The sequence below is a fragment of the Fundulus heteroclitus genome, chromosome 5 (assembly GCF_011125445.2).
Source record: "Fundulus heteroclitus isolate FHET01 chromosome 5, MU-UCD_Fhet_4.1, whole genome shotgun sequence".
NCBI classification, from domain to species: Eukaryota; Metazoa; Chordata; class Actinopteri; order Cyprinodontiformes; family Fundulidae; genus Fundulus; species Fundulus heteroclitus.
This window is the reverse complement of record NC_046365.1, coordinates 8,112,719-8,139,235: the sequence shown is the minus strand read 5'-3', so window position 1 is coordinate 8,139,235 and position 26,517 is coordinate 8,112,719. Positions and strand designations below refer to the sequence as shown.

Below are 26,517 nucleotides of genomic sequence, written 5' to 3'. Positions count from 1 at the left end.
TTTTTTTTTGGTAATGCACTTTAAATTGCTTTTTGTTTGAATAGTACATTGGTTTGATATCACAATCCAAAATATGTTGAAGGCCACACTTGAGCATCGTGATGTTGAGGCATTCTCCTGACCTTCGTGATTGATCCCTTTTGTGTAAGCTGACAAGAATGCCCTCTGCTGGTTAATGTTTAATATCGCGCTGGGTGAAAGGTCGCCCCTCCCCGTTTTAAACGCTGATTGGACTGAACCAGATGGCGCTGGACTGAACATCGCCAGCGTGTCCAATTGCAGCGTTCGCCTAGGTCACGTGGTTAGAAACACGGAAGATAGGATGGAAGTGATGTTTAGCTTTTAGTTGAAAACAAGTTTTTCTTATGTTATTATTGTAATCATTATAAAATTTATTGTTTTACTTGAGTAATTATCCGAGATGATACAAGCTTTAAAAAGTGTCAGACACGTCACGACCGGCACGGCGAAGCAAGCAGGTAACTACTGTACTTATAGTTAGAGGGAAAACAGGTTTTGATCGCTGGAAAATCACGACATATTCGAAAATCGCGCTCATAAAAGTAGGTTTTATGTGTCACATAACAAGAAAATGAGCATTAACTAATTTATCAACAGCATTATATCAGCTTGAACCTGGATATGTGTTTCCCTTTTGCAAATTGTTAGAATAGTCTTGGATTTGAAAACAAATCTTAACTTTAACATCAGCTGCTTCCTTACAGGAGCAACCTGTCATTTATACAAATGCATCCCTCAGATGTGTTCAGCTCTTGTTAAAGAAACTAATTGAAATATTTGCTTCTGTTTCACATCCCCTTAAAAACAGACTTCCCTGGAAGAATATTTGGAGAATTTATGATAGATTTCCAGGACCTAACTGGGGTAAAATGCAGATTTATGTCACTCTTCTAAAGTAAGAAGAAACTCACGGTTATTTACTTTATAGACTAGTAGGAAAACTAGTTGCAGATGGATTGACGTGATCATAGTCTGCAGGCTAAGAGTTGCAGTAAGTTCCTCTAGATCCCCAAATCATGTCTGTCAGCCCAGAGTAAGAGCATTTCTCCGCTCCCTCTTTGTCCAGTTTCAGAGCTCTGTATACCGGTCCCATGGGGGGAGATCAGAGGTAAAGCCTGGGGTCCTGATCACGGTCGGCCGGTTCTGTGCCTGCATGGCTGGGCTGACAACTGTGGGACATTCAACACGCTGCTCCCTCTTCTACCCAAAGGTGAGGGCTTCTCTGCAGTAAATGTGCAAACATGTTCTTTAATTATGCAGCCTGCTTTAATCAAACCTGGGGCACCTATTTTACTATCAGGGCTATGAAACTATCAATAACTCTGGAGCTCCATTTCTGGCCTGGTCCACCAATTTTTTTTTTTTTTTTTTTTTAGAATCTCCTCATTTCAAGGAGTTTTTGAAGCAATCTAACGCAGTTCTCAGGGAAGTGACCCAGGCCCACAGCATCACAGATCCTCCACTTTACCTAACAGTGGAGATGAGCTTTTCCAGATATTAATCCTTTGTTTCAAGCCGAACCCAAAGCACACAGTTCAAAATAAAGTCCTTTTTAGCATTCAGTTAACTCCACATGTTTATGGTTGCTATTTAAACTCTGTTACCCCAAGGTGCTATGCTGTGCAGTTTGCTAACAGTGAGTTTAGGAGATTAGTTTTTTCTTTTCCCCTCTTACCATCCTCTCCACTGTGCATGCCAGTAAGATATGCTGCGGTCTTCCTCCAGACTAATTTTTCACAGTTCCAGTTGTTTTGCATATATAAATATGTTGCTCTGAGTTATAAGGGCAAGTCTATTGTTAACAAGCTTTTTTGTTTCCTGACTAATGTCAGTCAACACACATCTGCCTTCTTGGAATGACACGTTCTCTTGTATTTTCCATTTTAGTGAGTGGTGGAAAGAAATTGGCCTTCATGTCAGATCATATGTATACCCCAGGGCAACAAAAAGTAAAAAAAAAAAACAAAACAAAAAAAAAAAAACTAAGTATGGCGCCTGTGATTTTGTTAAAAACAGTTATTTTCTCCCCTGGAAATCTACCCCCACTTTATAAATGTACTTAAATGAAAAGTTGTTTGTTTTTTGTGGTTGTTTTTTTTTCCCAGTGTTGGCTTGTGTTACTATGGGTGTTCATAAATGTGAAGGGCACTGTAACTATTTAAAGCAGGAAAAGTTCCTTGGTTTTTCTTCATCCTTTTACCAGACTTCAGGTACGTTGCGGTGGACCTGGTAGGACATGGCCGCTCATCCCATCGCCCTCCTGGGGTCCTGTACGCCTTTCCTTCTTACGTGATGGACGTGTGCAGAGTAGTTGATGGTACGGGAGCACAAGAAGTTGCAACCCTAATTTTTGGCAGCTAGAGCAAATCAAATTTTAGCACGTGAGCAGCTTTTTTTTATGACACCGAACCGATGTTGATGATGTACGAAATTACACCCACAGCCCTGCAATGGAACAAATTCTCCATCATTGGCCACAGCATGGGTGAGTAAAAGTACAGAAAAGAATTGCTTCTTTAAAATGTTCTTGTTTTTTTATTGTTTCTTGTTTTTGTTTCAGGTGGTAATATAGCTGGGATGGTGAGTGAGTCCATAAGGTTTCAGTTTACACACACAGTCCCCGGCAGGAGGACTGAGACAGCTTCCATGTTTTCACATTTTCTCATGGTTCAACATGGTAGTGGCAGCATCATGCTCTGGGAAGTCTTTTATTCAGCAGGGACAGGGAATCTGGTCAGACTTGATGGGAAGATGGATAGAGCTAAATACAGGACCGCTGTGGAGAAAAACCTGTTTGAGGCTGGAGAATACTTAAGCCTGGGGCAGAGCTTTAGCTTCCAGGAGGACAATGACCCTAAACATGAAGCCAAAGCTATGATGGGATTGTTTAAAATAGCAAGACTCGTCCTAAATCTGCCTGAGAATCTCTGGAAGGATTTGAAAGATGATGTTCACAGATGCTCTCCACACTGTCTGACTCTGTTTTTCAAAGAAGAACAAGGAGAAATGTCAGCCTGTAGGTGTGCAAAAGTGGTAGATACATACCCTAAGAGTCATGTAGCTGTAATCCCAGCCAGTAGTAGTTCTGCAAAGTAAGCACTAATGAAAGAAATGCACGCAACTTTATTCAGATTTCTTATTTTAATGTTTAAAAACATGTATAAATTCCTTCAAATTCACAATTCTGCCAGTTCAGAGTCTAATGTAGAAACGTCGTTGATCCAGCATCTATCTGGTGTTTTCCACAGTTCAGCGCTCTCTATCCGGAGATGGTGGATGCTATGGTACTTCTGGACTCTTACGGATTCTTACCAACAGATTCGGTATGTTTATCAACCCTGCAGCACTTTCTCAGTTTAATGCTCACTTCTTCACAACATCCAACACAACATGTCAAATAATGTTGGCACTTGAAGCAGTAAAAGTGTGGGAAATGGAGTGCAATGTTATCGCTATGAAAGACGATGTGTGGACCTGCTAAACTCAAACTACCCATTTGTTTCTTAAAGCTAGGGTTGGCGATTTTTTTCCAGAAGTTTCCCCAAGTCCCTTTTTGAATAACTGCCAAGTGCGAGACCGTCTTATTTAGGGGGATCCCGTGAAAATCCACTCTGGTCTTATTACTTTCTATTGAGGCTTTCTTCTCATAAACATGAACGCGGTTTACTTTTTGCGACTCTCAGCCATGTTCAAAGACTACGGTGAGAGCAGCGGAGCTACAATGAACGGCTAACCGCTAAGCTAACCGGATACATAAACACTAGAAGTGCACATGCGGAGCGAGCAACTGGAAAATAACAGGGAACGTACACTAACGTTACATGAGTGCATCAGAATGATTGCAATGTGGGACAACCAATAGATAAGGTGATACCCCCGGCACCCAAGGGACAGAGGGGGGGTAAGAGCAGGACCAAAACTCTGGCCAATCCCTGCCCTTCGGTGCAACAGGCAGGGATTGGTCTAAGTTTTTACAGGCCAGCAGCTCCCTTAGAGATCAAATTTTTTAACCTTCTTTTTCTGAATAGATGTATTGACGTCTTTCAGGATAGAAGGACGATTTCACCCAGTATAACAACAAGTGTTTCTGAACAGGATTACCAACTATAGCTTTAACAATTTTATCCTCTTCAGGGATGCTGGGGACCAGAGATGTTCGCAATAAATAAGAGAGTCTGTTTTTTTAATGCAGCTCTTTATTCTAAACACTGAAGCTTCATATGCAAATCTTTGGATGCACTGAAGAACACATTTGGTTTCACGTTGCCCTTTGTTTTATTTCATCACCAGGAGCCAAAACAGCCCCTTTGTTGACCTTTCAGCTACTTATATACAATGTGCGCTAAAGAGAATCATGACTTTCTCACAAAAGTCAGTGAATCCTGTGTTGTAAGCATAAGAAAGATGTGCTGGTTGTTTATCCTGAACACATTTTATTCGGAATTGGTAAGAACAAAGAAGGGCTGTGTTAGCTACAAGATGTCTTAATAATTTCTAAAATTTCATAAAAACCACTTCTGGGGCTGCTTCAGCACCTGGCTGACTTAATAGAACCATGAATTCTGCTCTCTAACAAAAGATCCTGAAGACTGTCTGCTCATCCGTTTGGAAGCTATAGCATACACAGGTAGAGAAGAAGAGTTTGAACGGGATGTAAAGCTGATTGAGATGCTTGAACAGGCCTTTTGTGCTCGAAATTCCTTCGATGTACCTTAACTAAAACAATTCTGCAAAAATAAATGGGCCTCAATTCCTTCAAAGCGATGGCCAATTATCAGAAAGGCTTGTTGGCAACTTTGGGTGCAATTAGTCTTTAAAGGGTAAGGTTGGTTATTGATTTCAAATCTGCATTTTGTATGTCTCTGGTTGTCCAATTTTGGTCTAAAAATGGATTGAGGCTCCAAATATATAAATGTTTGATAGGAAAAAAAACAAAAACATCCATAGAGGGGAAATACTTTTTGACAGCGTTGGTTGCCCATTTACTTGCAGAAAGAAATGCCCATGGTTTTACGGCAGGGGTTGGATGAGATGATACAGTTTGAAAAGAAAAAAGAAGACATGAAGACGAGAGTTTACACGTACGAAAAGGCTGTTGAGAGGTACCCCACCTTTCTGGTATCAGCTTTTCTTAAACTTTATTGTAAGTAACTCTCATTCCGTTTCATATTGTGTGTCCAACATCCAGGCTTTTGGTCGGAAACCAAAGTCTGACCGAGGAGTCTGCAAAGATCCTGCTGGAGCGAGGTCTAGTTGAAGTCGAAGGAGGTACATGAAGACCCTCCTCACTTCAAACCCGTTTTTTTTTTCCTCGTACACTCAAGTTGACGGATCTTTCTGTGTTGCAGGAGTGGCGTTCTCTAGAGACTTTCGGATCAACCTGGTAGGCTACTGTCCCACAGTTTGTCTCCAAGAACCTTAGGCCAGCTAACCTGACAACAGCCAGCTGTATGTATCGCTCCGCCTAGCTGAGTGGAGCTAGGCGGAGCGATACATACAGCTGGCTGTTGTCAGGTTATAGGCCAGCAGCTTGCAACTTCTTTGTGTTTTCAGAAAAACATAGTACGCATCAGTCTGGAGCAGAGTCTGGAGCTGCAGTCCAGGATAGAAGCCTCTGTTCTAGTTGTCCTGTAAGGGCTTCTTCTGCCTCCTGTTTTTCTGATTCCACTTGAATGCATCTCACTGAATACGCGTGCTATATTTGTTTTAACAGAGCAGAAGGTGGCTTTGAGAAGATCTTTGCAGAAGCTGATCAGAAGAAATTTACATCAGCTCTTCTTCAGGCCTACAGGGACCGAAGTGTGAGTTCATTCCTCCTTGCGGGGTTGTGTCCAACGGCGATGTTCGCATCTCAGTGTTCACTTGTGTGTATTAATGTATACCAATAGCAAAGATCGAAAAGTCCACTGGTCTTGGCAGTGCTGTCTGTAGTTGACTTCACAGAGGTGGATAAATCCTAGTTTTCCTTCATCCCTTTCACTTAACCAGGTCATTTTAGTTCCTGGCTGCATCTGAAAACGTCTTCTGGTTATGGACTCTTCCGCCAAAGCGGAAGTAGGTCAGCAGTCGCCATGATAAGTGCTTTCCGAATAGTGGAGTGAGTAGAGAAGGAGGTAGGAAAACGAGTCTGTATGCTTCGTCTCATAGCTCCTTCAGCATAGGAACCTCACAATGTCCCTTACCGGCACTAAGGAGCTATAAGGAATCCCTCAATCCTTTGCGTTACATGACATATCAGCACAGCCCACCTCACAGAAATGAACAAAAATGTCCAGAGAGAAGAGCGCACACTTGTAAGTAGTGCCATTTACTCTCACATATTACATGACTTGTTGGTCATCCGTATGGATGAGAGGCCTTTGGCCATCTCCGCCTTGGTTGTCTACAGCAAATAAAATCCGATAGATGGTGGCTAGGGGCTATAATTAGATGCATTCGGGTGCAGCCCCTGTCTATGCTGTGGCGCTGGAAATGCAAGTGGTTGGAACACAGCCCTTTTTATTCTCTGAACCTGGATTACAGTTGATAGAGATCAACACTGATTTGAGAAAATTGAAAACAGGACTAGAGGTTGCTTTTTTACTCAGTTTAAGAATAATTATTGCACCAGAGGTTATTTTTAGAGCTATGGAAAGCTGATATAAATCAGTGAAACACAAGAAGACTACAGCGGTAAGGTATTGACGTCACAGGCTACAGTCAATTTATTAACAAACCCCAAAATGGAAAAATGTTATCTCTTGAGTCGACAGCAACTCAAAAGGGAAAGGTTTGATACAGTTTGTCCTGGTAAATCCAGAGAGAGGATTTTTGTAAATCAAACCCTCACAGTACTGTTAAATAGTTTCGGAATTACCAGAAAGAAAAGTAATTATTGCCTCCGAGGGGGGCACAATAATTTATGCTTAGAAGATTATTACTTTTTCACAAAGGACCTGGGTGGTATGGTAGCTTTTTTTTCTCCAAGTAAATTAAATAATTGGTTGAAAACTGTGTTCTTATTTACTCAACTTATCTTTATCTGTTTTCAAAATTGTTTGATGATGTGAAGGACCTGTGTGACAAATAGGAAAATACGAGAGAAAGCTGCTCGGGGGCAAATACATCTTTATATCTTTGTGCTGTATGCCGTGGGTCCTTAAAAAAACTGGAGTAATCTGATGAGTGAAGAACACTAAAAAATGGGCCACCTAAAATAAATTTTGTAAAATGAACCACTTCATATCATTTTAAAAAAGTGAGAAGTTTAGCATTGGCAAAGAAAATAATCATCAAAGCAATGATAGTAAACACTTTGTAGTGTGTATGCATGGTTGTGTGCATGTCTGTATGTATGTCAAATACTGTGCTCGTTAGCTAAATAAGTGGCACAATTTTTATTTAACCCTGAAATATAATAGTACAGTTTTATTCTAGTGTTGAATATTCTTCATTAGTGTAGAGTTAAAAAAAAAAAACGTCTCTTTAAACTACCTGATAAGTTGAATTTGCAACATCTTCCATGGTGGGCACTAAATTCAAAATACACATCAACTCTTTTCTCCAGAACACTGGTGAGAAGTAAGAAGTTGAACTGTTTCTGCTTACAGCTGTTTCTCTGTTTCAGAACACGGTGGTGAAAGTTCCAGGCGATCATCACGTCCACCTAAACAATCCTGAAGTGGTGGCTCCTCTGGTGTCAGAGTTCCTGCAGAACAAAGCCGTCTCAGCGTCAGGATCCAAAGATGTTCACGCTCCTAAGTTATAGTGAACAGGCTATAGGACAAACCATTTCACCGTACTAATCTTAGGGACGTTTGTGATTCAACGCTGTCATTTGTGCGTTTATATACTGTAGCTCTGTTTACACTCACCTTGGTGCTTAAATCATCCAGCTGTTTCTGGAAGGTTTTGCTTGTGGTGATGAATAGGCGTAAAACTTAAGTGTTTGTTTAAAGTAACATGTTTTGACATGTTTTTTTTAAATCAAACTAGAATCGGTGGTGACAGCTCCTGCTTTATGAGCAAGTAAGCAAGTTTTTTCAAAAGAATCATTTACATTGAATGCATTAATACAATGTCTTCCTCTATACCAAGGGCAATCTAAGCATTTTTTTAACATCATGGTTGTCAAAATGTACATCAAATAAAGCTGTAAGACTTCTTTTACTTACTTTTTTCACCTTAGTGGCCTGACATGATTTTTATTGCTGTAGTAACGGAGTTAATAGCAAGTAATACAATTTTGTGAACATTAAATTATGTTACTGTTGGAGAGATGTAAGGTTGTGGAAAAAATTTACGTTTTCAGTTCAATTTAGTTCAATTTCAATTAATAAACTGCTTAATTTTAACTGCATAATGTAACTGAGAAAATAGACTACCCACACCACTTCCTTTAGTTGACAGTGATGAGTATTATCTCAGCTGTCCTTATAGCAAGGTGTAATGTCAACTGCAGGGGTTAAAGGGTGTACTCTGTTTTGTTTTTACACGTGTTGCAATGTCTGAAAGCTGTCAAAGGTTATGAATCCATGAAATATTTTTCCTATTTTATGTATACTTGCAGCCCTTAAGTGAATGTCCCTGCTTTTGTTTCACATGCTATAGCCTTTGGGTATTAGATGTATTTATTTAGGTCTGTTGTTTAAATCATCAGGCTGTTTATGAAAAATAATAATGCCACACACTCAACATTGCCTATATAAATTGTTGTGTTCCACAAGGTTCAGCCAAGGTCCATTTTTATTTCCTTTCTATTTGCTTCCACCGATTAGCATTATTCAGTCTTTTCTGATATTTGTTATCACCTCTATGGTGATGCCTTTCAGATGTCCTTTTATTCCTATAAAGTGTGCAGGCTGTCCACCCTAGTCTGCCATTTGACAGCCTTTTCTTTTCTTTTTTTTAGGTTATCCTGTCCAAAATGCCAGTATGACTTCAGACCTTTCTCCACCCAAATTATATCCAAGCATTACTCAAGTTCTTGCTTCCTTTTGCTTAAACATCAAATCCGTTATTTTTGCTTTAATAGCCTATTCTTTTTTGGAGATAGATCTAATCTGTTTTGTTTCATGTTTGTTTAATTGGGTAATAAAATTGTTGCCAGTGATCTTGCCGTCTGGTCATCACATTTTGCAAATAATGTATGCCATACCCCAAGCTTTTATTTTTATTTCTGGAGGCGCAAACCTGGTAGGGACATACATACCACAGAAGTGTTGCAGCAGAAGATGACTCAAAAGGCATTTTAAAAACATAGGATTTATTTTTCATATTTTGCAGAGAAAATAAAACAATCCCTAATTTGCCTTCCACTTCCCAATTACACACTATTGACTCTGTGTTGGTCTATAAAATAAGACTACAGTTAAAGACAGTGAAGTCTGTGGTGGTGATGACGTTACAAAATGTGAACGAGCAGTAAAACACTTTTGCAAGGCACTGTGGTTCTGTAAGCTTCTTCGTTAATAGACGATCTCTAGCAGAGTCAGCCGCTTTCTAAACAGACGATCTCTAGCTGCATTGTGACTTCATAACGTAAGATCTACGTGTTCTACAGGTGAAGATATTATTACAACCAAAAATCACTTATTGACACAGAGTTAAACAGGGTTCGGGTGCGAGCCGCGTTACGTCACACGTACATTTTTGTCGACGTCGCACAATTTGACGTCGGCGCCGTGTGTCGAATCAAAGCTGGGCGCCAAGTACGAAATGCCCGCAGATCTGAAGGGTTGACGGGGCTCAGTCAGTCAGATGAGGCGAAACAAACTCAAACGCAACAAACGCGTCCAGATCAAAGAGGCTGATCGCCACCATGTGCAAGCTGCGGTCATCGTGTTATCGGACGGCAGCTGCTCCGACGGCGAAAGTCTCCCAGCGGCTCACAGCTCGTTCAGCAAAGGATCAAGAATAGCTCCGATCTTCGGAGCTGCAGAGCAGCTCAGGAAGAAGAACGGCAGCTCTGCTGGGAGGTCTGATCAGGCTGGGCACACATCAACGCACCCTTCTCGGCGTGGTGACGCCAAGAGTCCGCCCCCAGGATCCCAGCTGGCAGGTAAACACAGAGCCGCGGCGGCTTCCTGCAGGTCTTCACATCTGGAAAGCTACCTGGAAGAAATCCACAACTCAAATCCAGCTTTTCCAGCTCCAACAGTTTTTAGCACTTTGCTGAAGAAAGCAGGCGAGGAGTCAAGGCCCGTGGGTGAGATTTACCAGCGTTACATTCATTCAGTGTTCATAAATATAAGGACTGACGCTAGACATGCACGTATTTCTATTATGGCAACTTCTCAAAAAAACAAAAACAGAGCACTCTTTCTATCCAGAGGCTTTGCAAACGCTCCTGAAGGAGAAGAGCAGAGGACCTGAAGTCACTCTGCAGCCTGACCCCTCTGCAGACCCTGAGGTGGGACCCTGTCCCCTGACGGGCCAGGATGGGAAGCAGCAGCCCAGAGGAAACGGGCTGAGATGCTGGAGGCAGAGCCGGAGCCCTTTAGGCCTGGGAGGCAGCTGTCATGTAAACCGCATCACGCCAGATGCTGAGCTAACGAAGGGTTCAGACCGGGTTCAGCCAGGTAAAGCCTGTCTCATTTGGATCAGTTTTGACCATAGGTCTGGGTAAAAAGAAAACCGCAACGCCCTCTTGGTTTTTACAAATCAGGACGTGACACAATCAGCAAACCAAACGACAGATTCCACACTCTTTGTTTATGAAATGTATAAGGAGCCAGAATGGAGAAGCTGTATGCTTTAACTAAGTAAACCCCATGATTCACTAGCTATAACCACTATTTTCACAGCGTTGTTTGATCAGTCTCACGTCACTATCAAATCATTTTGAGCCACTCACTTTATTGAATTTTGTGGTCTTTCATTTATACCTTTCAACTGGCTCTAGTGTTGTTACTTTGACTGGGCCACTGCATCACCTCTAGATCCTCTAGCCGTTGATGTTGTCTCCTACAAAAGATCATGGCCTGCCCTTTAGACTTGGCAACAGAGGTTTCAATTAAAGTTTCAGCGCACATGTGCCTGATGGTCCTGCAGACCCTCTGATTCAGAGGGAGTAGGCACATTTCTGCTTAACCCTATATAGAACACTACAGAATAAAAATAACAACAAACCAACTCAATCACTGTGTTGGATTTTTACATTTGCAGGTATTCTGTAGATTTTCTGTTTCGTCTGTCTAAACGGTCAGGATTGAGGCAAACAGATTTGTTTCATAAATCTTTGGTATATACAGGTTCATGGTTGGTTCAAGTCTAACTCATTTAGACAGTCCTGGCATGTAAAACCTCAGAGTTAAAGACTGGGTTTACTTTTATTTTTTACAGAGTTTTAGACATTGACAAGCTACAGGATAGGAACCGGTTTATTTCCCTTATTTTGTCCAGAGTCCAGTTTTGAGGATGTTCTCTGGACCGACAAGTATGCTCCCCGACATTCAAGTGAAGTCATCGGTAACTCTGCCTCAGTGAATAAACTGTACAGGTACATTTTAGTCTGCTCCTGAGCTCTGCCGTCTAACAATCAAAAGTTCTTACAGTAAATACTGTATGAGCAGAACTGTGTTTTTCCTTTTTCACACTTTTCTTTGTTGTGATCAGTTGGTTGAAGAAATGGAAACTAAGAGCTGACGCCGACGAGCGGAGACAAATGGAGCAAAAGCAACGAGAGGAAGGCAGTAAGGGTGTTTGTTTAGACTTTTACTAACATAAACTTTTGTTCAGTTGAACCCTAATTGCTTTTTTATGTTTTGGGAATATTTTAGTATCCTCCTGCGCAGCTTCATGGGACCGTGGAGACTTTCAGGGTGAGGCTGGCTTGGAGGATGGAGGAGAGGAGCCGTGTTGTAATGCCATGCTGCTTACAGGACCCTCAGGTGTGGGCAAGACGGCCGCTGTGTACGCCTGCGCTCAGGAGCTCGGCTTCAAGGTGAGCATTTACAATTTACTACTTATTAGACTTCTTTGGTTTATATTGGCTCACAGATACCCTGAGCTGATTGGACAGAAAGTATTTCCTGCTGTGGAATAATTGTATCATTGTATTTAGACATTATGATGGTAGATCCATTCTTGTTGTTGTAAACACCTTTACCAGGCCAAAGGAGGAAACCTCTTCTACCTGAGTTGAAACTTTCATATTTTTCAAAAGCCTTGACCTTTCTCCACATTTTGTCACGTGGTGACGACCACAAGCTTTCATCCATCCAGGATGTTCCTGTGCTTAGCTTCGCCCTTTGTTCAAACCTATCAGCTTAAAGGAAGCTGAATACAAATGCGTTCCACAATTTTTATATTTCTCCTGCATAGGAATGTAGCCACAGTAATACAGAAATTAAAAAAAGAAAATATTTAAGCATTATTCGTGCCCGTGACCTGAGACCCTCTTGTCAATAAAGCTTTTGCTATTTTTCAGAATATTTGATAAAAGTTAGAAGAAAGAAGATCGTTTTGGCACAATTAATGAGAAATATAAACACAAAATGAATGATTGGAACCATTTTAGTTGATATTAGTGGGTACATTTAATTGCTTATTCATGGGTCAATGTGAGATTAATTGAAAAATGTCATAATGAAGTTTTACTATTCCTTCTTTCAACGACAGGTGTTTGAGGTGAACTGCTCGTCGCGGCGCTGCGGCCGCCATGTTCTGGCCCAGCTGAAGGAGGCCACGCAGTCTCACCTCGTGGACACGCAGGGGAAAGATCCACTGAAGCCGGCTTACTTTAACAACTACAGTGTGAACAGCTTCACTCCTAAATCAGAGGCCTTACCAGGTAGGATGCTGTTTGCACTTAAATCCAACCAGAGCTGTTTTTTGAAATACAACAGAAATGTAAATGTCAAACTTTTTTTCCACCTAAAAATAGTCATTTATTCATAATCTGAAATAAATGAAGTTGATAGCAGCCACACATTAAAGGGTGCATCATCATGCTTTTAATGCCTTCCTTTTCACCTTGAAATCATTCAGTTGTGGTCTACATAAAGAGGAACTGCAAAGCTTTGGTCTGAATTACTCGTTATTGTTGCCCCACAGCCCCTGTTTTACCCTTGGTCTGAAATTTGTCTGAGCTGCGCTGTCTCTTTAGATGCAAATAAGGCACTTCACACCCCAACTCTTCCCACGCCAGGTCGCAGAGTGTTCCGCTCAACCCCATTCAGCCATTTTTGTAGCATGCAGGAAGACGGTGTAATGAATTGTGTGGGTTTTCATACACCCAACAACTGAACATTTTCACTTATCCTCTTGCAGCTTTGGCCTCCTTCAGCTCGGATTACAAAATCACCACGAAAAACAATTCAAATGGTGGATTCGCAAAACTGGATAGCAGGTCCATGACCTTGTTTTGAAGCTCTGCAGCAAATACTGTGAAGTAATTGTTTATAAAACATAATCGAGAGCAGAGAAAACTGAACAGATGGAAACATATTACTCAAGCAGAATATAAAGAGATCTACGCAGCACCTGGACGTACTACATTCAGATTTTCTGCACTGCACAAGACAAAATGTACTGAAAGGCAAAAAAAAATTAGATTTTGATTTATGTCCCCTTTTTACAGGGAAAAAAAAGTTTGGGTGAATCAGAAAATGCTTGGAGTGTTTATGTAAAATGTGAGGGACTTTATAGTCAGCCGCTTAAGTGGTGATGGGTTAAGACAGAGTACCCAGTATCATGCATGTTTTTGGCGTTTCCCTGCCTCCACACACCCAACTTAAATAAATGGGTGATCAACAGGCCTCTGCAGCTCTTTTATTCAGGTGAGCTAGAGCAGAGACACGCCTAAAACATGCAGGACAGCAGGTCCTGAGAACCAGGGTTGAAGACCTCTGGGTTAGGACACACATGTGAAACTGCTTTAGCACTCCTAAATGAATTAATTAGGCACGACGTGTAGAAGCTGATGACCTGCTGAGGAGGCAGCTTAGCCATTTTATTCAGATTTGTTGGACCAGGGACACGACTAAAGATTGCAGGACACTAGCCTTCAGGTGCTAGAGTCCTGCAATGTTAGGTAATAAAAGGAGCATCCACTGTAAGCTCAGTCTGTCCAGCAATGACATCTGGATCATTACCATGTGAAAAAAAATCTGTAAGTTAATTAGAGACGAATGCAAAACTTGGGTCTTCCAACAAGTACGCTGTTGGACCTTATTGTAAATTGACGTAAGGAGTCCATATCCGTGTCACAGTGACTGTTCAAGGTGCAGCTGCATGAACAGAGCATGTGTTTGACTGATCTACAGTCCAGATAGATCTGTTTAACCTCCCATCTCTATTAGAGATTATGGTTTCAAGACACGTACATACTCTTCCAAAAATATGTTTCTTATTTGCAACAGTAGAACCCTAACCCATGTTTACACAGTCATCCACTGAGTGCTTTTAAACCTCTTTTTCCTGTTTTATATGCTTTTTGTTTTACAGGAAAATTACAACACCCTAAAATTATCGCATCTACATCAAGAAAACGCACAACTCGAAACGTCCGCTCATCTGGTCGTAAATTCAAAGATAAGCCAGCCGCTGTCACCTTGGCTCACTACTTTAGGGTGAAGGGAAAAGCCGATTACTTTGACATTTCTGACAAATCAACAACTGGAAAACCAAAGACGGAGGAAGTGGAAATCTATTCTGCAGGATGTGATGAAATGGTGCCACACAGCAAAAAGACAGCCATGTCACTAATTCTGTTTGAGGAGGTAAACTTTTTGGGTATAAATAATGCTCTGTTTTAGGTGTTGTTTTATTATTTTATTTGCAACGTTCTGCCGTCACAGGTTGATGTCGTGTTTGAGGACGATGTTGGCTTCCTGGCAGCAATAAAGGCTTTCATGACTTCCACGAAACGGCCAGTCGTCCTGACCACCGGTGGTAAGTTTCATTTTTCATCTCTCTTTGTTTTCAATAAAAGTTGCACATTTTTTCTAAACTGCACAAGGTCAAAAGTATACATACAGCTGCAATAAAATGAAGTGTTATATTGCTCAGCACTTTCTGTAGCCACCAACAGGCTTTATTTAAATTGATCGTTTTCCTGTTTTTCAAACTTGGTCCAAGAGTTTTAATAAAGTCAAGGTCAGTGCCATTCCAGAAGATTTGTCCATTCTAAAACCAGTAAAAAAAGTAAAAAAAAAAACAGGATCATTGTCTTTTTGAAGCACCAAGTGTGCCATATGATAAGAGAAAACTAGTTTGGATGTTCAAGAACAACCCAGGAACCACTAAGGCTCTAGCCTATCCCAATACCAGCTACTCTTCTCTGAGGCGGTACGAACTGAGGAAAAGGAACTTACTCCAAAATTGGACCCATCAAGCAAGTCTGTATTTGCAGCCGTCCGCAGGGATAAGCTGAATGGGTTCTGGAAAAAAGTTTTATCATTAAATTGGCCAAATATTAACTATTTGGCTAGAATATTGATTTTTAAATTAGTCGAGGCAAAAAAAAGAAGCCTAAAAACAATGTGTTGTCTAGAACAGTGGTGATCATTTATAGACTTCTATCCCTGAACCATTCATATGAAAGTTCCCAGAGTTGACAAAACAGAGCGCAGCATTTGATATTTTATTTTGACAAAAGAGCAGCAGCCTGCAAACATGGAAGCCAGTAAGAGAAGCGGAACATAAGAGAACATCATAGACCTATGCTGTTACAGTAAAAATTCAGTGGCGTTTCACAGTAGCAATGGACCGTTGAGTAAATGGCGGGTCTCCGAGAAAGGCACAGTGTATGTGTTGTACGGATTTTACCACTAAGTGTCACTTATAGATCCTTTGATTGAACTCAGCGAATTCTAGCATGAAAGGAGCCAATTAGACCAGAAGATTGTTGATGGATGCAGTGGGGGTTCTCTGGAACTTGCTAAAGGAAATTTTAGGCAGGTTTCAGAGTATATATACATATCCTCTGAATTTATTATTATAGCCCTTTGAGAAAAAGGGAAAAAAATCACACTAAATAAAACTTTGTGCACCCAGTTTTGTTCATAAGAATGTTTTATACACATCTACCTTGGGGGAAAAAAAAAACCTTAATGGAACCACTTAAAGCTCCAAATGAAGGAGATTGATTGCTAACGTCTGATCAAATCGTTCAAACACAAAAACGCTGTTGCTTTCAATGCCTTTAAAGACATGCAGAGATGCTAAAGATGTTTTCCTTAGATCCATCTTTCAAAGAGAAATTTGACTGCTACCTGGAAGAAATCATTTTCAAAACTCCATCAGCTGTAAGTTACCCTAACATTCTTTCACAGCACCATGCATGCACACGTGTCACCACAGTGGTTGTAGTTAATTAGGCTCCACTTGTCTTTTTTTTTGAAGGTGAATATCTGTAGTTACCTGCAGCTGGTGTGTCTGGCCGAAAACGTTCGCCTGCCTTCAGATGATGCCAGCAGCCTCTTCAGCCTCGCATGTGGCGACGTTCGACGCTGCCTCCTGCAGCTGCAGCTCTGGGTCAGCGGGAGCAAAGGAGGGAGCTCTCAGGGCGGAGGGCTCGCTGAAGAACCAGCCAGCTCCCTCTGTATGTTTCACCCTGGTGAATCTGTTGGTTAAACCCCAGGACAACTAACCCGCCAGCCGTTTTGTCTCCTCACCCAGACTCCAGGTCGACAGGAGGAGGCGGTTTAGACTCAAAGTTTCCTCCGTGGCAAGCAGGCTGCTCTGCACACATGTTGGGTCTCCACCCTGTAACCCTGGATTACCTCAGAAATTCCTTAAAGGCAAGTAGGCCTACTTTACTACTGCATTCACACAGGGAGGCTCTATTGACTGGCACTGGACTTTAGATAGCCAGCTGAATAATATTGAATGCCATGCTTGTTTTAATTGTACAATTTTCTAAGTCTTTTTTTTCTTGCCCATCAAAACTTTGCTAGTTTGTGCTTTTTTTTTTTGTTTGTTCTCCAGCCTGGGTCCTGGTCTGAAACAGACACGACTTTTCTTAAAATCCTGGCGGAGAGCTGGAGAAGAAGTGTGCCTCTTCTCTATTCCAACCTGGAGCTCCTTCTCTCCGCCGCAGTCCCTGGACCTAATGCCGAGCCAAAATGCTCCGACGCCCATCTTCACATCCTCCGACGGAATCGCACCATCGGCTCGGAGGCGTCGCCGACCTGCACCAAATCTTCCAGGCTTAGCCGAAGGAGACGCATCGCTTCAGCGTCCCACGCCAAATCAGCGTCGGATTTAACCAGCGGACCTCAGAGAGCGTCATCGCTCCGTGAGACCGGGTCAAAAACGCCGAGCTCATGTGAAAAGCCAGAAGGCCGTGCTGCCAAAGCGGTTACTGACTGCTTAGACGGCCTGGCAGATTTCTTTGACCTCATGTCGAACATCGATGCCATGCTGCCGCAGTGCATTTCAGATCCACGCGCGGCTGAAGCGTTCGTTTGGACCGGAGCGGCTGTGAAGGACGGCTTGCTGGATGAGCCGGCGGAGGAGGACAGCAGGAGTGGGACGCAGGACAGGCTTCAGGAAATGAAGGCAGCAGCTGAAGGTCTGGGCTGTCGCCGGTGCTGGTGGAGAGTTACTGAGGCGCAGACTGAGGCCCACAGATGGAAACAAAAACTGGATGCCAAGCAGTGGGACAGACTGCAGGAGAGGCTGATGTTTACCACCTGCTCTCAACGGCAGAATCTGAGCTTTACCGCTCAACCCGGAAGTACACCAAGGTGAGTTCTCCACTTTTAACATGCAGCACTGCTTAGATCTGGAAAAAACTCATCTTACTGCAATAGTAGAAGCTCACTGAAAAAAGGAGCTTCAGTTTGAGTACGTTGCCCTGGCCCTCTACTACAGAAACAGGCCCACAGCATCACAGATCCTCCTCGCCTAATGGTGGGCATGAACTTAATTTTATTCAACAATTTTAAAAGCAACAAACACTGATCATAAAATAAAAACATGGGCTCCAGGTCCCTCATAGAGGCAGTTTTAAATGAAACTGAAAATGTAGAAATGACATGATTATTCCATTTCATTGACTAAACCCCAATGCCATAACTTAAACCCAAAGCGCATTCTGTTTGTCAGGGTGTTGACCTCCACTCATCAGGGGTCAAATAATCAGACGGTTTAATTAGCATCTGGCTACCTTCCTTTCTAAATTGAAAGTGAACAGCAGTGGTGTACGTCGTTTTCCAGTTTAGCTTTGTGCATCATTAAATGAGTGTAAGGAATCTGTGTGGTTTTAGACACTTGAGCCTAAATTTAAAAACTTTTACAACCTGGTAAATTATCTAAAGGGTCTCAGTCTTAATTTTTTTTCTGGGAGTATAAAGGAAGAACTGAACAGTTACAGGGTGCTTGATTTGTGTGACTTCTCCTCCCCTTTCTTTGACCTGTTCAGCGTGTTCCAGAGGAGGTTCAGACTCAGTCGGCTGGTGCTCTGCAGCAAGTCCTTCAGCCTGCTGGGGAACAGGCGGGCCGTCTGTGTCGACTACCTGCCAGTTCTGCGCTTCATCTGTCGCACTCTGGGTGCACAGCGGCTGGGAAGGTGGGCCGCTGATACCGTCCTAAGCTACACCGTTTCTGCTTTCAAAGCAAAGAATATCAAGAGTTAATTGTTGTCAAGATTTCTAAATCTAAAACCAAACAGTCCTTGAATCTTTCTGCTTGTTGTCCTTACAGTGCTTGGAACTACCCGAGCGCTACGCATCTGGGACTCTCAAAATCTGCAATTCGACTCCTGGCTGAAGATTTCACTGCAATGAACATTCAGAAACACTTCTGAGCTCGACATGTTTCACCATATTTATTTTACCTACACACGCTCCAATGGACTATTATAAATAATCATATTTTATTTTTCACATTTCAAGTGCAAATAGGAAAAGTAAATAAAACTATTTTTAGAAAGGATTTAACCACTCATTAAGGGGTGCTTTAATTGCTGAGGTCTGAACAACTGATAGTGAAGAGGTTCCAACACCGGAGGGAAAAACAGAATGTTGTGTAACAAAGATAAATACCAGATTCTGTACAAATCTCCTTAAAAACAGCCTAAGGTAGCGCTAAAGGGCTGATGGTACAGCTCAGGAGTCTGTAGTGCAGTCTGACCATGATGAATCCCAGAGGCAGCTAACAGGAGGATTCAGAGAGAAGCTCATAAAACGCCACGGCCTGAAGCAGAGCGTCACACAGCTCCTCCCCTCCTCTCCTGCTGCCCAGGTGGAAATAGTTCCTGTACTTGGCCAGCAGCTCCTGGGGGAAGTTTATCCTGGGAAACTTCTGCGTTACCGACTCAGTCATCAGCTGCTGCAGCGTCTGAGCCCCGCTCGTCCGAGACTCCCCCACAATCAGGCCGAAGTGCCGTCCCACAGCGATCCTCATCATGTTGAGAACCCTGGTGAGGAAAGCAGGGATTTGGTAAGAACAGAAAATGTGAAACGATTCCATTTAATGTACAGGGGTTGGACAATGAAACTGAAACACCTGGTTTTAGAATTTATTAGTATGGTGTAGGGCAGGGGTGTCAAACTCATTTTGGTTTAGAGGCCGCATACAGCTTAATCTGATCTCAAGAGGGCCACACGAGTTAACTCATTGCAAGATTAAATAGAACTAATAAAAGTGGACTTGTTGATTTTTATATTAAATTAATTTCACTTTTAGACAATATATTATGAATAACCTCAGCGTTTTTTTAAAAAAAGTATGTGCAATTTCAACAATACTTTACTTGTGCATTATGCACAAGAACTGATCACAGTGATTATACAATGTTGAAAAACATTTATTCACATTTTTGGAACTTAAAAACACTGTCCTACATGACAAAATACATCAAACAGATAAAAATTAAGAAATGATTTCAATTTTTCCACACCTGAAGCAATCTGCTGATTAAACACAGCGCCCCTCGTGGACAACATAGGAACTGCATATTTTCAATTAAACGAAGTACATGTTTTTTTCAATAATTGTTTTATATCATTCTGTTCCTTTTATCTCCTCTTTCACCTTTTCTTTTTTCTTCTTGTTCTTCCTTTCTTATCCTACTTTCCCATTGTAGTGTCCATATCATTTGAGATATTCCCCGCATGAATCATAATAAAACTATTCACATTCATAAATCAAGCGGAGCACTATGGCAAAAGCAGTACTGCTCTACTTGTGAAAGTCAAATCTGATGAGCTTTTTGTGGCATCTTATTGCCACATTGCCAGACAGGACACTGGAGAAAAAAAAAAAATTATTATTATTTTTTTTTTAAATAATGATAATGCATTTAGCCACAGGGCCGGACCAAATTGTTCGGCGGGCTGGATCCGGCCCGCGGGCCGTATGTTTGACACCCCTGGTGTAGGGCCTCCTTTTGCAGCCAATACAGCGTCAATTCATCTTGGGAATGACATATACAAGTCCTGCACAGTGGTTAGAGGGATTTTAAGACATTCTTCTTGCAGTATAGTGGCCAGGTCACGACGTGATGCTGGTGGAGGAAAATGTTTCCTGACTCGCTCCTCCAAAACACCCCAAAGTGGCTCAATAATATTTAGATCTGGTGACTGTGCAGGCCATGGGAGATGTTCAACTTCACTTTCATGTTCATCAAACCAATCTTTCACCAGTCCTGCTGTGTGTATTGGTGCATTGTCATCCTGATACACGGCACCTCCTTCAGGATACAATGTTTGAACCATTGGATGCACATGGTCCTCCAGAATAGTTCGGTAGTCCTTGGCAGTGACGCGTCCATCTAGCACAAGTATGGGGCCAAGATATGGCAGCCCAAACCATCACTGATCCACCCCCATGCTTCACTCTGGGCATGCAACAGTCTGGGTGGTACGCTTCTTTGGGGCCTCTCCACACCGTAACTTTCCCGGATGTGGGAAAAACAGTAAAGGTGGACTCAGAGAACAATACATGTTTCACATTGTCCACAGCCCAAGATTTGTTCTCCTTGCACCATTGAAACCAACGTTTGACATTGGCACGAGTGACCAAAGGTTTGGCTATAGCAGCCCGGCCGTGGATATTGACCCTGTGGAGCTCCCGACGGACAGTTTTGGTGGAAACAGAGGAGTTGAGGTGTACATTTAATTCTGCCGTGATTTGGTGGTTTTATGTTTTTTGGATACAATCCGGGTTAGCACCCGAACATCCCTTTCAGACAGCTTCCTCTTGCGTCCACAGTTAATCCTGTTGGATGTGGTTCGTCCTTCTTGGTGGTATGCTGACATTACCCTGGATACCGTGGCTCTTGATACATCACAAAGACTTGCTGTCTTGGTCACAGATGCGCCAGCAAGACGTGCACCAACAATTTGTCCTCTTTTGAACTCTGGTATGTCACCCATAATGTTGTGTGCATTGTAATATTTTGAGCAAAACTGTGCTCTTACCCTGCTAATTGGACCTTCACACTCTGCTCTTATTGGTTCAATGTGCAATTAATGAAGATTGGCCACCAGGCTGGTCCAATTTAAACATGAAACCTCCCACACTAAAATGAGAGGTGTTTCAGTTTCATTGTCCAACCCCTGTAGATTGTTGTAAAGCATTTTTCTGATGATATGGTGCGAACTCCACTACATACTAGGAAAATAACTAGGAAAAATACCCACCCAACCATGAACCATCAAATTAATCACACCAATTGAATCAACAAATTATGTACAATACAGCCAATCACATTGGTTTGTTTTTAGTCTTTTTTGAGATGTTAGTACACAACCAAGTTAGCTAAAAAGACAAGCAAGCAAACATGGCAGAAGAACCGGAGATAAAAAAAAAAAATACTATCAGACAAAAAAACTGAACTTCCACGTTCTAACAACTAAATCCCACAGGTCAACAGCTTCATCAAAGCCAGGCCCTTCAGATCAAGGAACAGTACTACAACCAGAACCCAGGGCAGCAGCTCTGGGACGGGTGGGAGTGAGACAGCCACAAACACTGGTACAGCAGCTATTCACAGCTCCGGCTGTGTTGAAGCTTGTCGGGACATGGAGAGACAGGACAAGCACCACAATTAGTCATTGACAAAAAGGAAACTGCCAGAAGGTTTGACAGAAACAACGTTATATAATGATGAATGTTATAAAGGCAGAGAGTTGTGGATTTTGTGCATTAGCAAGAAGCGAGTTTTCTGTGAAATTTACAGATTTGCTCCCATCAAATAATTGATCACGTTCTCCAAATGACTTTCTAAAGGCGGGGGTAAACAACTGGAAGTGGTAGGCCTTCTAGACAGCCATGAAAGTTCTGCTTTCATTAAGAGGGTGTCCAATAAAATGTGCTTACTTCTGTCAAACACCCATCAATATACAAATTAACAAACAAATGCGCACTGAGCAGCTAAGCAGTCTGTACTTCCTAACCATGCAACATCATCCACAAAGGCCTCATCAAAATACATGGTTGTCCGTATACAGAAGCTGTATCTATCACCCTCACAGTCAAGGACACGTTACTCAGATACGTTCTTGACATTAATAACATGAGAGCGCAAACATTCGATGGTGCATCTGTTCTCCGGGGGCCAATGTCTGACATGGTTATTTATTTAAAAACAAACGGTGAAATTTTACAGTTTACAGTTTTCCTGGTAACTTCAAGCTAGCTTCCCATCGTTAGCTTCATTTCAGGGGTTGACGTGAACGTCAGCCAATGCATAGCGGCACAATTTAATTCTGGGCCGTACATATTTATGTACCATCCTTTTTCTTTTATGTTGCATAAAAATTAAGCTATGGCTATAAAAGTACAAATTGGCTGGTAAAGTTGGAAGAATACTAGCGGCTAGTCACAGTCACCAATTAACAAAAAGGTTAATGTCTAAGGCCTGCATTTATTAATAAACACGCACACATATACTGAGTGTGTGTGTGTGTATATATATATATAAAAAATTGAGACTTTTTTCCGTTAAAATCTGTCCACAAACTATCGCCACTGCTTCCTCCTTGTCTGCCATGTTTGTTTACTCTGAACTCCCGTGTAATCTTAAGAGGTTTTGCGAGATTTCCCGTCTGAAATCTGTTCGTGTGTGGCGTGTTGAGCTTGTCGTCTGACTAGACACCACACGCTGTACGAGCAAACCTGTTTTATCTAAAACAGACCATTTTAAAATCCTGCCGTGTGAACCAGCTTTTACACTTTAATGTCCTCCATTGAGATCCATAAATCACATCATTTTCCAGGTGAGATTTTGGTTCAGATATGGCAACAACTTGCTTTTTGCGCTGAAGCATACAGAACAGTAGTGATGTGGGTTGAGTAACATCTTGTAAATAACAGCTGTGTTACTCTATTTCCAGAACTGAATGCTGGTAAATCTGAGCAGCAAAAGAGGTCAATAAGGTTCTATTAAAACCGACTGGAGTACGACACTGAATGAGATATGCCAATCCTACTCGTCACCCAGCTATTCAACAGTATGCATAGTAAAAAATAAATGACTGTAAAAATGTCACCATTGTGACGATGTATTAGTTTTAAATAATAGGACAGGAACGGTCGACAACAGCTGTTGCAGTGCATGTGTTTTCTGACCTGGGAGGAATATTGGGCTCTGGCGGGGAGATTCGGGGCTCCAGCAGAGCAAACAGCATGGCCTCCACAGTCCTCATGTGGGCCATGACAGGAAACAGAGCTGTATTCTGCACGGAGATGGAGGGCTTCTCTACCAGGTAGAAATCTGCTGAGGGGAGGACAGACACAACCGCGGACACCTGTGGGCACAAAAAGGTAAAGCCTTCCCATCCAGCTGGATACAGGGATGCAAAAAGCCGTGCTGAGCAAACTCACGTCATTCAGGTAGGAAGAAGCCATGTACGTTCCCTTCAAGAAATTAGGACACTCCATCTGTTGCCACTCCAATACAGTCATCCCACGGTCCACGTGGGCCCAGGCGATTTTATTAGTTCCACACACGATCGATACGACGGACGTGGCATCCTGGACACAGACCCATGCCATGAGAGCACTGCGTTACGCTGCCTTTGACCTTTACCTTATTAAATAACAGTGATCTAATGTGTAAGTATAACAGCAGTATATGCAATCCCTTACAAAAGTACCCCTGACCCTTAAACCTTTCCACATTTTGCCATAACCACAGTCTTCATATTATGAGAGTTTGTCATCTACAGACAGAGATGTTGCTTTTTCCAATAGCTCATTCCCAGTTAGACAGGATGGAGAGTTTAGACTTTGGGCCGTGATTCTGTAACATGAGCGCGCTTTCACCCAAAGAACCAGAGCTGCACAATTTCCCAATTTCTTTGTGACCTTAATGTGGAGGAAGATGAGGATCACTTTGTTCTTTACTGTCTTTTGGACTCAATTTAAAACTTTATTCAATTCAATTCAATTCAATTTTATTTATATAGCGCCAAATCATGAAACATGTCATTTCGTTTTTATGTACAAATAGAGGGCAAGCAGGTGTGTTTTGGGGAGATGCACCCATCTTAAGACAAAATCTTGAGATGGGTGCATGAAAAGTTTTGCATGCGTTGTTTTTATTTGTGAAGCCTGGGAAAGAAGAGTGTTGCATCCTGCTTGAAGCAGCACGTTCAGACAGGGAGGATCCTGAAGCAGCGTCTCACCTCTAACCAGGACCTGTCCACCTCCGGCCTGATGAACTTGGCCAGCTGCACCCTCACCTTCCTCTCCTTCTTCACCGGGTTCAGGATGGAGTTGAACACTATGACGGCGCTCTTGTGCTTCAGCAGCGGGACATTGACCACGCTCTCCAGGCTTTTGAACGGGCCGTGTTTGGTTCTGTACTCCACGACGTTGAGCGACTTGCGTCCTCGCAGCAGCTTGACGCGGGCCAGCTCCGCCAGGGTGGCGTTGTTGAGCAGCTGGAGGATGGTGTCCCGCTGTTCGGAGGTGTAGCAGGCGTCCAGCGTGCTCCCGCTGCCCTCCTCCTTACAGGGCTCGGAGGACGAAGTGAGAGCGGCGTTTAAGGTCTCGAAGCCCGCCGTGGGAACCCGGCTCCTCCAGCAGCAGGTGCACTGGAGGTAGCGCAGCTCCACGTCCGCCGGGAGGGAGCCGTAGCGAGGCCGGAGCAGCAAGCCGGGCTGCCCCGCATGATGACCTGCAGCGGACAGACACCAGAACACGGTTCAACGAAAAAGGAAAAAAAAAAAACTTTTAAAAACACCAGTTGTTAAAAAGAATCAGACAGCAGACAGACTTTGTCTTTCAATTACCTTTCCTGAAAGTACAGTACTATAAAGAAAGTGGCGTAAACAGTGATTTTACACAGGCATATTTATGTACCTACTAAACATTCAAAGACTTGCAACCGGCTGAACTAAACCACGCGGGATGTAGTTCAACAGACAATGTCACCATAGATACCAACCCCTTTGAACCACCGACGAGAGAAATCTTCTCGCGACCCACATCGCTTATTAAATTGCGTTACGAAAACATTTCACTTGGAGTTATTTTGAAAAGTGCGATGCAAACCACCATGTAGGAGCCTCTATCGGAAATACATCTTGATTCTTCTTTTGTTTTTTTGCGGCGGCCAAGAAACTGAAAGATATGAGTTACTGCCACCTACTGGTAAGGAGTGAGGGACACTACTCAAATTTGTGAAGGCCCATTTACCTGTCCTAATTGTATTATATTGATCAACTTCTTTTCCCTAAAATAAATAAATTAACATTTTATAATTCCACTTTCTGACTCGTTTCACAATAAATTGATTATATTAATTGTTTCTTTAAAATTTAAAAATGTTCTATTCTCTCCAAAAAACAAAAATTTTCCTATATCATGTTTGCGTATTTTAAATAGTCCAATGTTACCAAATCTTATTATTAATTGATCTTCTCTTCTGTTTCTCCTTTCTGTTGTCATCTCTCCCACCCTCTTGTGAATCTTATAATACCATCCTTTTTCCCTTCATTTTATTCTTTCTGCCCCATCATCTGAATTCTGGACAGTGACTGTTGTATTTCTAATAAAATGTCTGGATGACTTTCTGAATGACTGCTCTTTAAACTGAGCTTGAATCTGAAAGAATGATCGTTCTTAAAGGAGCAATAAGCGATTTTTCACCTCCAGGTGTATGGAGGACTGATTCTGAGATAATCAATAATATAGAAATAAATACATGCTCAATAAATACGGAAGTGTAAAGTAAATGCACAAACATACAGCAAATAAATAAATGTTAGCAGTATTTCAATTATACATTGAGATTAAAGTAAATATCTCTTACATTTATCTTATTTATTTATTCCTCTTTTTAATAATCACCTAATTTATTTTTCATTATAATTGTACACTATTTATTAGTTAGTTTTTAAATGTATTTATTTCTGTCTTTTATTTAAAAAAAATCTGTTTTATTCTTCCTTTCTATATTTTACCCCATTTATTTGTTACACCCCATTTATTTATGCCTGTACTTTTTCCATTTCTGTATTTATTTCTGCCTCATTATGCAAATGAGGAGGGGGCTGTCTTAACGGGACAATTGATCCATATTGGTTAGTTAGCATCAGCCTTCCATACTGGAATCTT

General features: G+C 42.0%; 3 protein-coding genes across 8 annotated transcripts; 2 read left to right on the top strand and 1 right to left on the bottom strand.

Moving 5' to 3' along the window:
* Positions 1-272: 272 nt before the first annotated feature.
* serhl (serine hydrolase like) lies at positions 273-9,114 on the top strand. 2 transcript variants are annotated; one of them, XR_002426924.2, is made up of 13 exons: positions 273-479; positions 1,088-1,231; positions 2,225-2,338; positions 2,465-2,506; positions 2,582-2,601; positions 3,270-3,344; positions 5,014-5,123; positions 5,210-5,289; positions 5,370-5,404; positions 5,575-5,651; positions 5,735-5,822; positions 7,628-8,028; positions 8,912-9,114. XR_002426924.2 is itself a non-coding variant. In XM_012850508.3 (12 exons), the coding sequence occupies exons 1-12, from the start codon at positions 422-424 to the stop codon at positions 7,766-7,768; spliced, it is 984 nt and encodes a 327-aa protein (XP_012705962.1). In that variant the 5' UTR covers positions 273-421; the 3' UTR covers positions 7,769-9,112. The 2 variants fall into 2 exon arrangements, 1 of the variants encoding a protein (XP_012705962.1); XM_012850508.3 differs by having other exon boundaries at positions 7,628-9,112.
* Positions 9,115-9,390: 276 nt separating this feature from the next.
* On the top strand, positions 9,391-18,882 carry atad5b (ATPase family AAA domain containing 5b). Of its 4 annotated transcripts, none has more exons than XM_021309504.2 (15): positions 9,391-10,060; positions 10,151-10,207; positions 10,314-10,580; positions 11,404-11,500; positions 11,617-11,693; positions 11,796-11,944; positions 12,622-12,793; positions 14,449-14,723; positions 14,802-14,895; positions 16,186-16,250; positions 16,348-16,546; positions 16,624-16,745; positions 16,933-17,693; positions 18,371-18,517; positions 18,652-18,882. In XM_021309504.2, the coding sequence occupies exons 1-15, from the start codon at positions 9,760-9,762 to the stop codon at positions 18,752-18,754; spliced, it is 2,886 nt and encodes a 961-aa protein (XP_021165179.2). In that variant the 5' UTR covers positions 9,391-9,759; the 3' UTR covers positions 18,755-18,882. The 4 variants fall into 4 exon arrangements, with proteins under 4 accessions (XP_021165179.2, XP_021165177.2, XP_021165180.2 ...); XM_021309505.2 differs by having other exon boundaries at positions 9,392-10,060; positions 10,332-10,580; XM_021309502.2 differs by having other exon boundaries at positions 9,391-10,207.
* Positions 18,761-25,509, bottom strand: tefm (transcription elongation factor, mitochondrial). 2 transcript variants are annotated; one of them, XM_012850509.3, is made up of 5 exons: positions 25,346-25,508; positions 24,582-25,075; positions 23,779-23,928; positions 23,524-23,702; positions 18,761-19,366 (listed from the first exon to the last, which is right to left on the bottom strand). In XM_012850509.3, the coding sequence occupies exons 1-5, from the start codon at positions 25,386-25,388 to the stop codon at positions 19,102-19,104; spliced, it is 1,131 nt and encodes a 376-aa protein (XP_012705963.2). In that variant the 5' UTR covers positions 25,389-25,508; the 3' UTR covers positions 18,761-19,101. The 2 variants fall into 2 exon arrangements, with proteins under 2 accessions (XP_012705963.2, XP_021165181.2); XM_021309506.2 differs by lacking the exon at positions 18,761-19,366 and adding an exon at positions 21,675-21,963 and having other exon boundaries at positions 25,346-25,509.
* Between the last annotated feature and the right edge of the window lie 1,008 nt (positions 25,510-26,517).